Genomic DNA, 15,505 nt, shown 5'->3' on the forward strand with positions numbered 1-15,505 from the left:
ATGTGACCAATCAAAAATATAACTAGATTCAAAAACATATTTTTGCAATTAGAAGACGAAGAAGATTTTGCCACCTTCACCTTCATTAGAAATTCAACTTACATTTAGGCAATATTAAAGAAGAAAATTTACAACTCAAGACTTTGGTTGAACCCAGTTATTGAACTCTCTCATACAAATCTAGTAAATGAACCGGAAGTTGTTATTTTGTTCTGCGTAAATATATTACTTTTAATGCTTTAACGTTTCTGCTGATGACGATCGCCTTTATATATGATCGAAATATCTAGACTTTTGCATCTCTTTCCATTGTCTAACTAATGGACTTATCCCCATTTGAATGTTTATTTGTTCGTCATAGAAAGGCAGTAGGTTTTTGAAAAAAAAATAATTAATTTAAGGTATTACGTCGAAAATATGAATAATACAGTTCTTTATCTATTGGAGCCATCGGAAAAATATTGCTTCTGTTTTTTTTACCTCCTTTCAAAGGATTGAAGTACGCAAAGGAAAAATTTGGGCCCATGTCTTCTGAAATCTTGACGTTTTTGCTATAATTTCTTATACTTGTCAACCCCCCTCCCTCTCCAAAACAAACCTTTGAGTGGACTTGATTAAGAGTTTTAGTGCTTGATTTCTGGTTCATACCGATAACACCACTTGTCCTCGCCTGCTGGTTGCAACGAAATGTTTGAAGTTTCTGTTCTCTTTTTTTACTCTTTAATCAAAGCTTTACGGCCGTGACTTTGAAGTTATTTTTGGTTTGTCTGTTAACTTTTGTCGCCAAATCACATGTAAGTCTTTCTGAGCCCTTAATGTCCTATCTTAATCCTCTCGTTTAAAAATTTGACATCGTATCGCAGTAAACATTTTCTATTCTTTAGTGTTTTTATGTGTGGGCTACACAATTGTATTGACTTAAGACTCTACGCCTGCCGCAGGATTGGTGGCGTAGAGAGCGTCGCAACTCACGATGACCAAAATACACACTCATCCATTGCACAATATCTTAGATTGTATTCATTGGACTGAACTTATGATTTATTTGAATGGAAGTAAAATGATCTTTGTTTCATAAGATATCAAACAAAGAACCTGTGGGGCAACTGGAAAGAGAAATCAAAAATCCATAGCATGTACCCTTTGTTTGAACACCTGTGAAAAGACGTTTAGCCCTGTTCTCTCGAGCACAAAATTATAAGTCCTCTTATTCCCCTCCCAAAAAAAAGAAGAAGAGGCTTTCTGGTAGATTCAACTCAATCCCCCAGACCTTGGACACAAGAGAGTATACTTTTGAGACAAAGCAGGCTGTACTACAAAATAATATATATCCACTAAATTGGGAATGAAATTCGTCACCTATTAATGAAAGCTGCTGACTTGTGCAATCTCTTCAAACTCCTATGCATAACTCGCTTGCCTTCAGGGTTTCAGGTATATAAAAATGAAGAAAAATAGAACGTTTATAATGGGAACCAATGGAATTCTTAAGCTATAAGAAATAGTAACTTTAAAAACCAAAGTTTTTTTCCGAGGGAAGTAAAGAGCGAAGTTGAAACTTAAAACGAACAAAATTATTACTTCACAGCCTTTCTAACATATATCGACAAAACTAGTGCAAATAAATCAATTGGTGGTATTTCCCTATTCTTGTAGGATTACAGAAAACAAGCGCTTTTCTGAAAACACAAAACAATATAGGAGTTTTGGTACATTGAAAGTAAACCATTTAAGGACAATTTTAACTGTACAAAAATAAAGTGTTTCAGGATTGCTGCTTAATTTTTTTCGTTTAATTTGACATCACTTCTGCACAATGAGCTCAGTCCAATGATTGACTGTCGTTTTAGATCTGAAAAGGACACTAATGAGGTAAATGATTTATGTCTAGAATTTAAGAACTTCGTGTCTACGGCTAAAGCACAGAGCCTCTGCTGCCATTCGGCGAGTAGTGTTCCAGGCCCCGCCAATCTTGAAACAGTCAATCCCCAGCCATCCTATGCCGTTGTTCTTAAAATGCCAAAGTTTCTCGATAATCCCGTTGCTCGTAAGCAGTTTTTGGATAGCATCTGCCCAACTCAGCCGAAATAAGTGAGCTAAAAAAGGTGAGACAGGACTGGAAACTATTCGTCAATTCCAAATCTTCTGCTAAAAAGATCGTTGAGAAAATGAAAGTTAGTAAGCCTGAGGTCTCTGCCATACTCAAAGAGAACCCCATACCCATATACCCATACCATATAATCAAGTTCAAGTTCTGTTTATTACTACATAATTTCAATATAAAAAGCCAATTTGGCAGAGAGAGGGCTCGAGGCCAAATGGCAGACAATTAAATAAACTGTATGCTATAACTACATCAACATAAAATAATATCATAAATTAACCATAATCCATCCAGGTTCCAGATTCAAACCACCAGACTGAGTTGGGATTTACCGCTATAAACCACACATTTATTATTTATTTTTTTTTCATTTTACTTTAAACATTTTCTATGAGCATTGATTTTATTTTGTTTTTCAGCATATTAATAGAAAGTTCAAGTTTGATTACATTATGATAACTTTGCCATACCCTCAATATTGTGTTTCTCAATGAAAATCTTGATCTTTCTGAAATTATCAAGGGTTGCCGGGCTTTACAAGGATTACGCGTGTTATGGTCGTGATCGGAATTAGTTCCAGAAAATAGATCAGATTCATAAAAATATTCAGGTAGGGAATTTGAATGATGTTTTTTCTTAAATAAAATAGAATGAAAAACAATAAAAGATTCAAGGGGCAAAATGTTCAAAAAAAGAGGAAGACTTTTAGTTGACGACTTATTAGGGCAAGAATCAGGAGATGGTACAAAAAGCTTAAGAATTCGGAGAGCTTTATTCTGCTGCCTTATCAATGGTAATATATTCGATCGAAAAGTATTCAAATATACAAGAGGACAGTAATTTAAGTAAGAATGAATTAGCGAAAAATAAATACACCGCAGGGCATCATAAGGGAGAAAAGGTTTAAGAAGCCTGATCATACCGACGTTCCTTGCAACCTTTACCCTCAGGCAATTTATGTGCTCCTTCCAACTTAAATTCGAATCAACTATCACTCCTAGATACCGAAGATGGTGGACTCTGCTGATCGTAGTATCACATTTTTCAATTGTTAGGGAATTAAAAGTTGGCAATGCTTTTGAAATCCGAGAGAAAATCAGGAATTTAGTTTTAGATGTATTAATACATAAATTATTCGCTGCGAACCATTCAAGCAGATATGTAAAAACTTCTTTCATTTTTAAACGTAGTACAAGTTCAGTAGGACCACTAATATTGAGGGCTGTGTCATCCGCGAATAGAACCGTGAGGCCGAGATCTTTCATAGAATTATCAATATCGTTAATATAAATTAAAAATAAAAGGGGGCCAAGGATTGACCCTTGGGGAACTCCGACTTGTCCATCCAAAGAGATCAGTTCAGATCTCGTAGTATCAGCATCAACATACTGGCTTCTCTCAGACAGAAATGACATGATCAGGTTATTAGCAGGTCCTCGAATACCGCAATTCTCAAGCTTTCTCCGTAAAATCTTATGACAGATTGTATCGAATGCCTTTTTTATGTCAATAAATATAGATGCTGGAATTTTACCTCGATCAAGAGCATCATGAATATATTGCGTGACCGCTAGGATAGCTTGTTCCGTTGAATGGCTTTTCCGAAAACCGAACTGTGACTTACTAAAGTATTTGTGTTTATCTAGGAAATTATTTACTCTCTTGTAAATGCACCGTTCAATAACTTTCTCAAACGCGGAAAGGATTGAATTAGATTGAAAGGTCTATAATTAGATGGGTCTTTAGGGTCTCCTCCTTTGTGCAGAACAATAACACGTGCAGATTTCAAACATGATGGGAACTTCCCGCTCCTGAAACAAATATTCACAATATGCACAAGGAGGTCAGCTACATTAGCAATAATTAGTTTTAACAATCGGGTAGATGAACCGTCTATCCCTTCAGCTCCACCAGGTTTTAGAAGATTAACTATGTTTATCAGCTCTTCTTTTGAAGTCGGCGTTAAAAATAGCGAAGACAAAGAAGATGGAGGTAGGTAATCTTCAAACTTATTTCTTTGTTCGGAATTATTAGCAGCTAAAGACTCCTTTACCGTACGTACACCAACATTGGCAAAATGCTTATTAAACACGTTTGCTATACCAGGTCTATCAGACACCAGTTCAGGACCATGATTTATAGATTCAGGAAATTTAGACATTTTTTTCTTTCCAATAATTCCATGGATAATCTCCCAAGATTTTTTGGGGGAACTCGAAGCTTCTGCAAAAAGTTTCGTATAATGTGACGCTTTTGCTGCACGGATCACTTTAGTTAAATTATTTTTATATAATCTGAATTTTTCCTTGTTATCTTCACTTGGGTTCTCTATTCGGATTTTATAAAGTTGATTTTTTATTTTAATTGATCGGACAATCCCTTTAGAGATCCAAGGTTTTCTTGGCTCTTGGCGTCTTGATTTACTTGTTTTCGCAGGACACGCACGATCAAAAGCCTTTTCAAATTCTTGTATAAAATAATTAGTTGCTTGATCAACATCCTGATTATCCAAACACGGACTACGGTTAAAATTATTTAATTGGTTTCTAAGAGATTCAATCGATTCTGCATCAAGCTTTCGAGTTTTCCGTTCAGGATGTTCTACTTTTGGCTTATCAAGTGTAACTTCTGAAAGGATTAAAAAATGATCAGAATCATCATAAATAATCACATCACATGTTTTCAGATCCAGGTTGGTGAATAGGTTATCAATTAAAGACGCGGTAGTGTCTGTGACGCGAGTAGGGATACGGCATGCAGGAAGCATTCCAGTACTAAGGAATGAAGAAATAAATTCATTTGCTAAGCTAGAATTATTTTGAGCTTGTTTGAGTTTAGACGGAGCAAGGAGGTCGATGTTAAAATCCCCCATAAATAGTAGTTTTTTATACCGACTTAGCATGGAAGATAACAGTTTATCGAGAGAATCCAAAAATTTGGCTGGTGACCCACAAGGCGGTCTATATAACACACAACAAAGCAGAGTTTCACTCTTAGTTTCAATTTCCACAAGGATAAATTCAAAAAGCATTTCTTCATAAAGGTTATCAAAATCCGTAATAATTTTAGTTGCCAGTTCATGTTTAACAAACATACTAATACCACCGTGTTTCCGTGTTTCTCTTTTCTTAAATAAATGTTTATACCCATCTATACGAGCGAGGGGGGCAGACGACTCAGAAAGGAATGTCTCACAAGCCCCAAAAATATCAACTCCGTGATTAGCAAGGAACAACGACAATTGGTCAAGGCTTTTTAACAATCCCCTACAGTTAAGGGAAGCGATTCTTAAACTTCCAGGCGTAGGGTACCCATATACCCATACTGATATAGAATCCCTTGTTCCAAGTGCATTAAAAGCAATAGTAATCGGTAGCTTTGAGCGCTCCAAAGTGTTCAAGCTGTATTTCGGGACCAGTAAGGATCTCGAAGACTTTCTTGCAGTCTCAGTCCGAATCTGTTATGAGAAGCTGCCTGCTGAAGAATTCAAATTTCTCCCAAAAAGATGTTATTCATGCCATAGAGTTGGTCACTTAGCGACTAATTGCATATTGACGCTTATATGTGGTCGTTGTGGTGCTCCTGATCACACATCCACGAAGGACAATATGTGCACTAAAGTTATGTTCTGCATTTTATGCTAAAAAAAAGGCCATACATGCTATAACATAAGATGTCCGGCTAATAAAGCGATAATCAATATGAATTCCCTACCAAAATGAATCTAGAACCCGCCTGTGCTAAGCATGCAGTTGCAACGCGGAATTTAAATGGAAATCTTCTTAACCGGTCCTTTTTTTATCGAGGACCTTCTTTCAAGATGTGGTATTGTGTGTTTCCAGGAACATTTTGCAACCTCTCTCAGCCTTACCTTATTGAACCTGTCACCAAACCATCAGGTTTTTACGGTCGGAGCCTAACGCTCTCGCACTCATTGCCGGCCATTTGGCGGCCTTGCGACTTGCGTTAGATCCTCTCTATCCACTTCTATGTTTGACTCGGCATTAGACTTTCTCACTGTCAAAATCCAAGATATGGTTATCGTGAACGTGTACCTCCCTACGGACTATCGTGACGATCAATCAGATAGACTGTTTGCCATAAGTATTGCAAGGCTATCGAAGTTTATTGATAAAATAAAAAAGTATGGACTTTCGTGTCTGATAGCAGATGACTTTAACTGTGATCTTGAAAACCTGAGCGGCAACAACAGTTTAAGTTCTAATCGTGCTAATATGTTACTCGGTTTGCTAGGTGATGAATTTATACTCGTGTCTAAGAATAAAAATTTTTCATATATTCATAATTCGGGAAGTGTGTCAAACCTAGATCATATTATGCAAACTCGATCAGTTACATCGAGTGAGGCTCTTGTTTCTGATTCAAGTTTTACATCAGACCACTTTCTGTTGTTTCTCAATATTGATTTAAATGTTAGTGTTTCGCCTCCTCCTGGAAGGCTCCAGAAGCGTCCTTATTTTGTTTGTGATTGGAAACGTGCGTGTATAAGTTCATTTCAGTCGACTAGTGATGAACTTGCTTCAAAAATCCGTGTTTCTTTTGATCTGCTGATGATTAGTTCAAAGAAATATCCGGCGGAATCACGGATTCGGTTGAATATTTTTTGTAGTGAGCTTGTGCACGCATTATGTCTCGCTGAACAGTCAGCTGTACCGTCTAGACGGGTGTGGCGTGGTACCGAAGTACCTGGCTGGTCTGCAAATGTTAATCTGCAAATCACGTGTAATTCGGCAAAATTTTGGCTTTCGGTTTGGCGTGAGGCTGGCTGTCCACGAGACGGTTGGGTTAATAAGCTTCGAATTCATAGTAAACGTAAATTTGCGAAAAAACTCACTACACCGCAGTGCTATTATTCGTTCTTCATCTCAGGCTGTCCTTACTCACCCGAACAAACTTTGGTCTTCATTGTTTAAAGAAAGATCTCATGTAACAATAACCTCAATATCTCGAGATAATTGGGTTCAGCATTATAGAAATGAATTTTCGGCTCCTGATATCCAGCTACAAAGAAGTTTCGGTGTGAAACTGGATGATTTCTAGTTGATTCTACGCGAAGAAATCGCGTGGTTGTGATAGTATATTAATTCAGCACCAGCTGTTTTGCAGCGAGATGTTCCCTGAGCACCTTACCCTTCTTTTTCAAATGGTTTTTAACCTGGGTATTGTGCCTGATTCAATAGGAATACTAACTCCTCTGCTTAAAAAGGGAAAGCCACTCTGCTAGTGCTCGTTATTCCGACCAATAACTGTGGCTATAGTTTTTGTAAGTTATTTGAGGCACTTATTGTTGATGAACTGCGGTCAAAATGTACAGTTCCTCGCCATCAATTCGGTTTTCAGCTTAGTCTAGGTTGTGGCCATGCTCTTTCTGCTCTTGTTTCGGCCTTCATAGATGCTGAGAAAAGAAGTGAGAGCATAGCTCTCGCTGTGCATGATGTCAGAAGGGTCTTTGATTCACTAATTCATGACAGATTATTTTAGATATGGGCCTAGCAGGTGTTGACCCATGTATGTTAAACCCTTTATATGATATGTATCAAAATTTAAAAGCTGAGTTTAAGCTATCGACAACACTAAACCTGACAAATAACCCGGTGCTTCCCGTTAAAAAAGGTGTAAGGCAGGGTGTATTTACATCACCTACCGCATTTAACAACAGCATCGTCAAACTGCAACCTAAGTCAAATCTGACATATATTCTGAGAGGGATTGATCTATCGTTAATAAGCTATGCAGACGATGTACTTAATCTGAGCCGCCTCCTTCGCTGTTTAGAGGAGAATTCTATCCAGTTTCAAGTAGAAGATGGAAAAATAGACCTTCAGTTTACTAAGGAGAAATCAGAGATGATGTTGTTTAATGCTAAGCAAGGGTCTGCTGTTGATGTTAGGCTGGGTGGTGCTACTGTTCTGCTTGCCGAATACATAGTTTATTGGGGGATCCCTATTGGTCGGTCTTTGCTTGAAACGCGTCATCTTTTGCAGGGTCATCTATAGAAACGGATCTCTTTAGCGTATAGCCGTGTTGTAGTATATAAGCGTCAGTTTGATCGGCGGATTTCGGCCCATCTGTATAATGCAATGGCACTATCCCATCATCTGTATTTAAGTCCCTTTTGGAGGATATTCCAAAAGGAAGATAAGAAAGAATTGCGGTCTACATATTATAAATATGCGAAGTACCTCTTACGGCTTCCACCATGGACAAGTAACCGTATTGTGACAAGTCGGTATGGGATTATCGACCCTAATGAAGCGATCATAGCCCAGATCGCCAGATATAACTCTAATATTGTTACTCATCCTTGGGCAATTATTTTGAGGCAATAGGTTTTGTTTTTTGTAGTTAGATATCCATTTGCTCTTTATTTTTCTTGTGTTTGTGTATTCTTTTGTAGTGTGTTTTTTTGCTTTTTTATCTTATACTCCATCTGTTTCTTGTGATGGGAAATAAATATATACACTTAATGATTATTTTGTTGGCAAGTTCGAAGTGAACTAATCTTGGTAGTATCAAACAGTTCGTGGTAACGAACTGTAGTAAGGTGCGATCCGGCTCAATAGTAAACGAAACTTTAAAAATGGGATTTTGATGCTAATAGATACATCAAAAGAATCGATTTTTTATACTGATTTAAAATATATAAGTTTCATCAAATTTAAGTTTTTCACTGTTTCAAAAAGTAGATTTGAGAGAAAGAGTCAAACTTTAGCGCAAAGAGCGGGGATTTGAGGAGGGAACAGCTTCTTTCATATACGGAGTAATTTCTGTTCGTTTTCAGTTTTAATGTAGCTCCTTACTTTCACTTAAAAAGAAAACTCGTTTTTTTTTATTTAATTAGGACTAAAGACTCGCTTTAGAATTTTTTTCATAATTTAAAATTCTTCGTTGTATAGAGAGAAATAACCGGATTCTTGGAGTTTGTATTATGGTTTATTTTTTCTCCGTCTCGAGTAATACTAGGTGAGACCAAGATGTTTCCTGATAAATCAATCCATTATTTTTTATGGTGTTTAATGACTTTGCACGTTTTAAGATAATTATTTATTTTTAATGTAGAAGATCAGAAGTCTAACAGAATCTCCATCCATACAAACAATAATACTCCTTTTCATCTGTCCGAAATTCTTTAGTAGTAATATTAAGAGCACTTTTTACCGAAATTACTATTCATCGCCAATTTTTTAAGGATATTCAAATTTTATCCAAAATGGAAATTGCAAATTTAAACGTAGGACGGTATTAGGCTAATCAACGTACAATTATTGACTTACACATTTTAAAAGTAATTAACCAGGGATTTAAGGGACCAGTACCTCAAGTTATATCTGATTTGGCATGGGTATGATCTGGAAAACAATCAGAAATTAAATGAAAAAAAGAGCTTTTCAACTGAAAGCAAGGAACAGATTTGACACATATTATACTTTATATGAAGGATGCCGTCTCCTCCTTAGCTCCTTACTCTTTACCATGAAGTTTGGCTTTTGTTCAAATTTTAAAGAATATTTGCAATTGAAAAAAAGATTTTCCAAAGCACTATTAAATACTTTTGTTTAATGAGCAAGGAATGAGAGGGCAGTCCCTCTCATATACAGAGCAGTTTCAACTTGTTTTAAGTTGATAAGTTTCTCCTTACTTTAGCTGAAAAACCTTTTCTATTTGTTTAATTACATTTCATGAAACTGTAAAGTTTCATTGAAATTTTTCAAGGAAAAAATTTCCCTGGAAGCTTCCAGGGAGATTTTATACTGGTTCAATTTGCCAGAATTCCTATACGAAATTTCTTTATATGTCTTGCTTTGTCTTTACCGATTCAATTTTACACGTGCAGATGTTAAAGGTAATTGTCCGGAGTAAATTTTCGCCAGGATTGAATTGTCCAGAGGATATCTCTGTGGGGAGGAGATTTTCCGTGGAGGTGGAGCCAGATATCCTGGCTTTATTTAAAAAATGATCTGAAATTAATTATGAAAAAAATAAGTTTTTTCGCTAAAAGTGAGGATTAACATTAAAAATTAACAAGTACGAAAGCTGTAGCGTGAAGAGCGAGGTGTTGAGAAGGGGGCAATCCCGTTATATACGTTATAATTTCTGTTCGTTTTAAGTTGCAATGTTGCTCCTTACTTACAGTTGATAAAACTTGTTTCATTTAATGAAGCTTAGAGACAAACATTTTTCAAAAGGTAATGGAAAAAGTATATCAATTAAAGTAAAAGTAAATAAATAAAAAAAGTAAGTAAAAACCAAAATATTCAATACCTTTAGACTCAATATTTGTAAAAAGTAACACATTATCGAAGTAGTTCGTTCAGAGTAAAGCGTAAAATTAAAATTAAGGAAATCAAATAAAATTTTTTAATTCAACATTTTAATTTAATCTTGAATACAAAAAAACAATATATTTGACACCTTTATACTTCATAATCGTAAAAATTTAAATCTTTTTCAAAGTGACAACTAGATAAATACAATCACTCCCTTATTAAATTGTAGTGATGTAAATTGTCCCTTATTAAGCTGTTTTCCTTGTGTTTTCATTAATTATACGAACTTTCTTGTGTACTTATAACTGCGTGAATTACTAATAAACAAATACTTATTTAGGATCACCATAAAAATCTGATTCTTTGATTTATTGTTATCAATATTTAGGCTCTTACATTGTCGTTACTGACAAGGATCGTTAGTTACTTACCATTCATTACTATGAAGAATTTGATTTTTTTTTTCTGTTACTCCAACCAAGTTTTGTAGGAAATTGTTTGTGGAAAACTGGAAAGGGGTCAATCAGTTAAAAATTAGAACTTATGTTCTCCTTATTAAGGATCAAAATCTATTGGCAGGCAGCCAACAATGGGGCAACACACATTTTTTCCATGGGTTTTCTCTATTCTGCTCTCTTTCCTTTGTTTTTTTTTTATCATTACTTTATAGTTCCAAATTTCCAGGGGGGGGCATGACCACCCTTGCCCTCCCCTGCTGGCTCCCATGACTATGACAAACATAATAGATTAGTTTGTTGTTGTGAGGCTATGTACTAACTTTTGAATCCCGAATCAATATTCGTGTTTTTTTATGCTTCGTTTTTGTGTTTTCATTAAAGCGCTAGTTTTTTTGTAATCCTACAAACATAGGGAAATATTACCAGTTGATTTATTTGCTCTAGATTTGTCTATACATGTTAGATAAGCTGTGAAGTAATAATTTTTGTTTGTTTTAGTTTCAACTTCGCTCTTTACATCCCTTTTTTTAATTAATCTGTGCCCGTTTTTTTTTATTTACATTGAATGTAGAAACAACTCGCAGCTGAAAACACATCAACTTGCAGCTGAAAAACATGTTTCTTTTTAATTCAATCTCTGACAATTTGTTAGAATTCTAAATAATTCTAAAAAATGTTTCCTATTAATCTTGTATATCTCTGGTATTTGTCCAAAAACGTTCATGTTTGAAGATACCATCCCCTAGAGAACATGGCAGTGGAAAGCTGCAAAAGCTGCATAATCACGAAATGTTGACACCATTTTGAGGATTTCTGGCTTTTTTTCGAGACCACCATAAATTTGTTTTCGCAATAACCTTAGAAGCATAAGATAAGGTGAGCAGACGATTTATGAAACTTACTAAGAGGGTTGGGAGGAGAAGTATACGTGAGAAGTTCTTATAAACTTCCAGTTAAGGGTTTGCACCATAATTATTACAATGGTACTGTTTATGCTTCCAAGTATTTCCACATAAGAAGGGGCACCAAAAGTGTCGTTTTTAGTGCTATATGGCACTTATGGATGTTAGAATTGATTAAAGAACGTAGATATGAGTAATAGCTTTAAAATGAGCCATTAAACACCTCTCTAAAAAGTTTTTGCAGTCCACTAGCCCCAGCTCATCCACTTAAGACATGGCATCAAAAGTGCCATTTTTAATGCCATCTGGCACTTGTAGATGGGGAAATTTCTAAAAAGCACGTAGGTAGGAAAAATAACTTATAAATAAGCCATTAAACATTTCTCTATGATGTTCTGATAACCCGCTAGGCCTAAAAAAACGTAGAAAACGGGAGACAGATCAGTGCTACCCATACAAAAAGTGGTTTTCCTTGTTGTTCAAGCTGTTGGACTGTGATTTCCCTATACAAAGTTTTCGACCATGCTGATTCCAATGGTACACTTTTTATTTTGATCTGACGCCATTTTTGAGGGGTTTCAAATAAATTTGCAATTTTAAAGCGAACCAAAATAATAGTTGCCATTCCTGATTCAGTGGTAGGTGACATTTTTTTTTTCTCACAATGCATTTTTTTTCGAAATTCGTTTTTCAACTTTTGGTTACTATGGACTGTGATTAAATCTTTATTAGATTGCAGCTGCTGCTGCAACCATGATACAACATTTTTGGCCATACTGATTCCTATGGCACAATTTTTATTTTGTTCTGACACCATTTTCGATGAGTTTCAGGATCTTTTTAAAGTCACCATAAATTTATTTTCGTAGTAAACTTTAGCTTTTAAGATTAATGGAAGTAATAGTTACCATTCCTGAATCAGTGTTAGATGGTAATTTATTCTCACCAGACAGTTTTTTTTTATTTGTTTTTCCACTTTTCATTACAAGGGGCTATGGTTTGCTCTTTACTGTGTTGCAGCTACTGCTGCAACCATTCTAGAAGGCACAAAACTGTGATTAAAAAAAAAAAAAAAAAAAAAAAAAAACACCCAATACCGGTACGCGCGATATTAATACCTGGGATACTAATACGCCCGCTACCAATACACCCGATACCACCTACAGTTCTTTCCCCAGGAACTATAGAGGGCCATATCATCACCAAAATTATAGTTATTAGACCTTTAAAGTATGCTGAACAAAACGTATATCTCTAATTTTTGATCCGACGACTCCGGGGGAGGGAGGTTAGCTGCCCTCCAATCTTTTTTGTCACTTAAAAAGGGCACTAGAAAATTTAATTTCCGTTCGAATGAGCCATTACAAATCTTTCTATGATGCTCTAGTCACCCGCTAGCCCTGGTAGAAAAAAACGGGAGGCAGATCAGTGCTACCCATGCAGAAAAGTAAATGTTATTGTTATTCAAGGAGGAGGATTGTAGTTTCCCTGAACAGGGTTTTCGACCATGCTGGTTCCTGTGGTACACTTCTCATTTTGATCTGACGCCATTTTTGACGGGTTTCAGGCTCTTTTTTTAAATCACCGTAAATATCTTTTCGGAATAAACTTCTACTTTTGAGACGAATCGAAATAATAGTTACCATTCCTAAATAAGTATCTGATGACCTTTTTTTTCACTACGTAGTTTTATTTTTAAATGAGCTTTTTAAATTCTGGTTACTATGGGCTGTGGTTTGCTCTTTACTAGGTTACAGGTAATGCTGCAACCATGATCCCGAGAATATGCTTGCCTTTAGGCTTCAGCTACCTTTTGTACTATGCATGCGTGGGTTTAGTTACAGACACTTACCAATTAATAAGGTGTGTAGCTGTTACATAGGTAGATAATGTTGGCTTTTTTCAAAAGCTTTGTTTGGTTTGGGATCAAGTGTGTGTCTAGTTTTGTGACTCATTTTTGTTTTTATTTTAGAATTCTTTCTAAAATTAAGTTTAGTTTTAACTTTGGTTGCTCTAATGCAGTCTTTTCAGTATCATATCTGTAAAAACATGATTCTGAACGTATACTCCAAATACCTCTTTCTGTTTTAGTTGTTTCTTTTTTGTTTTTTTTTTTTTTTTTTTTTTTTTTTTTTTTTTTTTTTTTTTTTTTTTTTTGTTTTTTACTCTTTTGTATAAATTTATTTTGCTTAGTGATAAAAAAAACATGGACCAATTTAGGTACCCTGTTAACTGAGATATTACTTGCTCTCATCAGCCCTTTATGTGCTCCATCAGTTTGTAAAAAAACACAATTAAGGTTGTTAAATGGTTGCGCTAAGAGCCGTCATTTTCTTGCATTTTGCCGGTTCTACAGGTTTTTCACCGAACTCTCATTCTAAGTTGGCGTAAATGATCAGCCCCTTGGCAAAAATGGATTTCCCCTCCCACCACCAAACATTTTGGGTTGTTGATGCTCTACCTACTTATATTTTATCACATACAAATTTCTGGGAGCCGGTGTCTTCCCACTGGATAATTCAACCCCACCCCCATGAAATGTTTCCCCACACGTAAAATTGACCAGCTGCAGAGAAAGTTCCAAATATTTACCTCAAAATGTCGATTAGATGTCCCTACTCCCAAGGGGTAACAAAAGGACCAGACATTAAAGACAGCTTTAGGACAGGGGCTGGTTGGTCTCCAATCACTTTCGACTTATAAATAGGACCAGAACTCTCGATTTCCGATCCAAGAGCATCCTCTGAAGTTTCTTTGACTACGAAGGGGATGCTAAATTTTGAGGTTAATGTTATTCTTTAGTTTCATAATGACCGCGTGGACCAGAAATATTCCCAAAAATCAAGGGGATTAAATATCAATTTCTAACTACTCCCCCCGCTCCCTCCGTAGAATTAATACTGTATTTACCTGAAGGCTCAATGAGAGTTAGGAATTTAGGAGGTTTTGGCATTAAAATGCACCCTTTGAGGCATCTGCACTCCTTCAAAGTTTATTCGACCAGCCTCCTCATAAAGACCTAGTATCTTAACAATAGGCAACTTGCATAGCTTAAAGTCCTTGCCCCGGGGGCTGGAAGGGGTTTGATTAAACACGGAGGCTTAGTTATTTGACCTCCTGACTATTTTGAACAAAATTGTTATCAAAATTATGATCGAATGTGTACGGGGGAAATGGATGGAATAATCCAGGGGGAAATTTCCGGGGAGGGGTGCCTAGATCCTAATCTTCAATAGACTATGAATTAATTTCTTAATAGCTAGACAACCCTGTTTATGGGAATTGAAGATTTAATTTAAATACTGTCGAAAAGTCCGACCAAGTTGTGTGATTTGTGCTTATGTATAGATATTTTTATTGTAATTTTGAAATCTTTCAGGTGTCGAAGGAGGTGAAACAGCTTGTAAATTAGCCAGAAAATGGGCTTACAATGTCAAAAAAATTCCCAATAATCAAGCAAAAATCATTTTTGCCGAGGGAAACTTTTGGGGTAGGACTTTGGCGGCTATATCTAGCTCAACGGATCCAAGCAGCTATGAAGGCTTTGGTCCCTTCTTACCCGGATACGAAATAGTTCCATATAACGATCTTGCTGCCCTTGAAGTAAGTAAAACAGTACTGGCTAATGAAAGATTTTTTTCTTCTTTTTTCGGTAATCTCTCTATAAACTTAAATAGTCTGCCTATTTTTCTGTTCTTATTTATTCGAATAAAATTTATAAAAATTTGCCACATATATTCTTCTTATAATGTA

General features: G+C 35.9%; 1 protein-coding gene across 1 annotated transcript in view; it reads left to right on the plus strand.

The window, feature by feature from the left end:
* LOC136025006 (ornithine aminotransferase, mitochondrial-like) overlaps nt 1–15,505 on the plus strand; it is an 87,617-nt gene that overhangs the window by 43,718 nt on the left and 28,394 nt on the right. Inside the window, exon 4 of the mRNA XM_065700632.1 lies at nt 15,132–15,355. Within this exon, the coding sequence (XP_065556704.1) occupies nt 15,132–15,355 (224 nt within the window). The remainder of the gene's footprint in view (nt 1–15,131; nt 15,356–15,505) is intronic.

This window comes from Artemia franciscana, chromosome 3, assembly GCF_032884065.1.
Source record: "Artemia franciscana chromosome 3, ASM3288406v1, whole genome shotgun sequence".
NCBI classification, from domain to species: Eukaryota; Metazoa; Arthropoda; class Branchiopoda; order Anostraca; family Artemiidae; genus Artemia; species Artemia franciscana.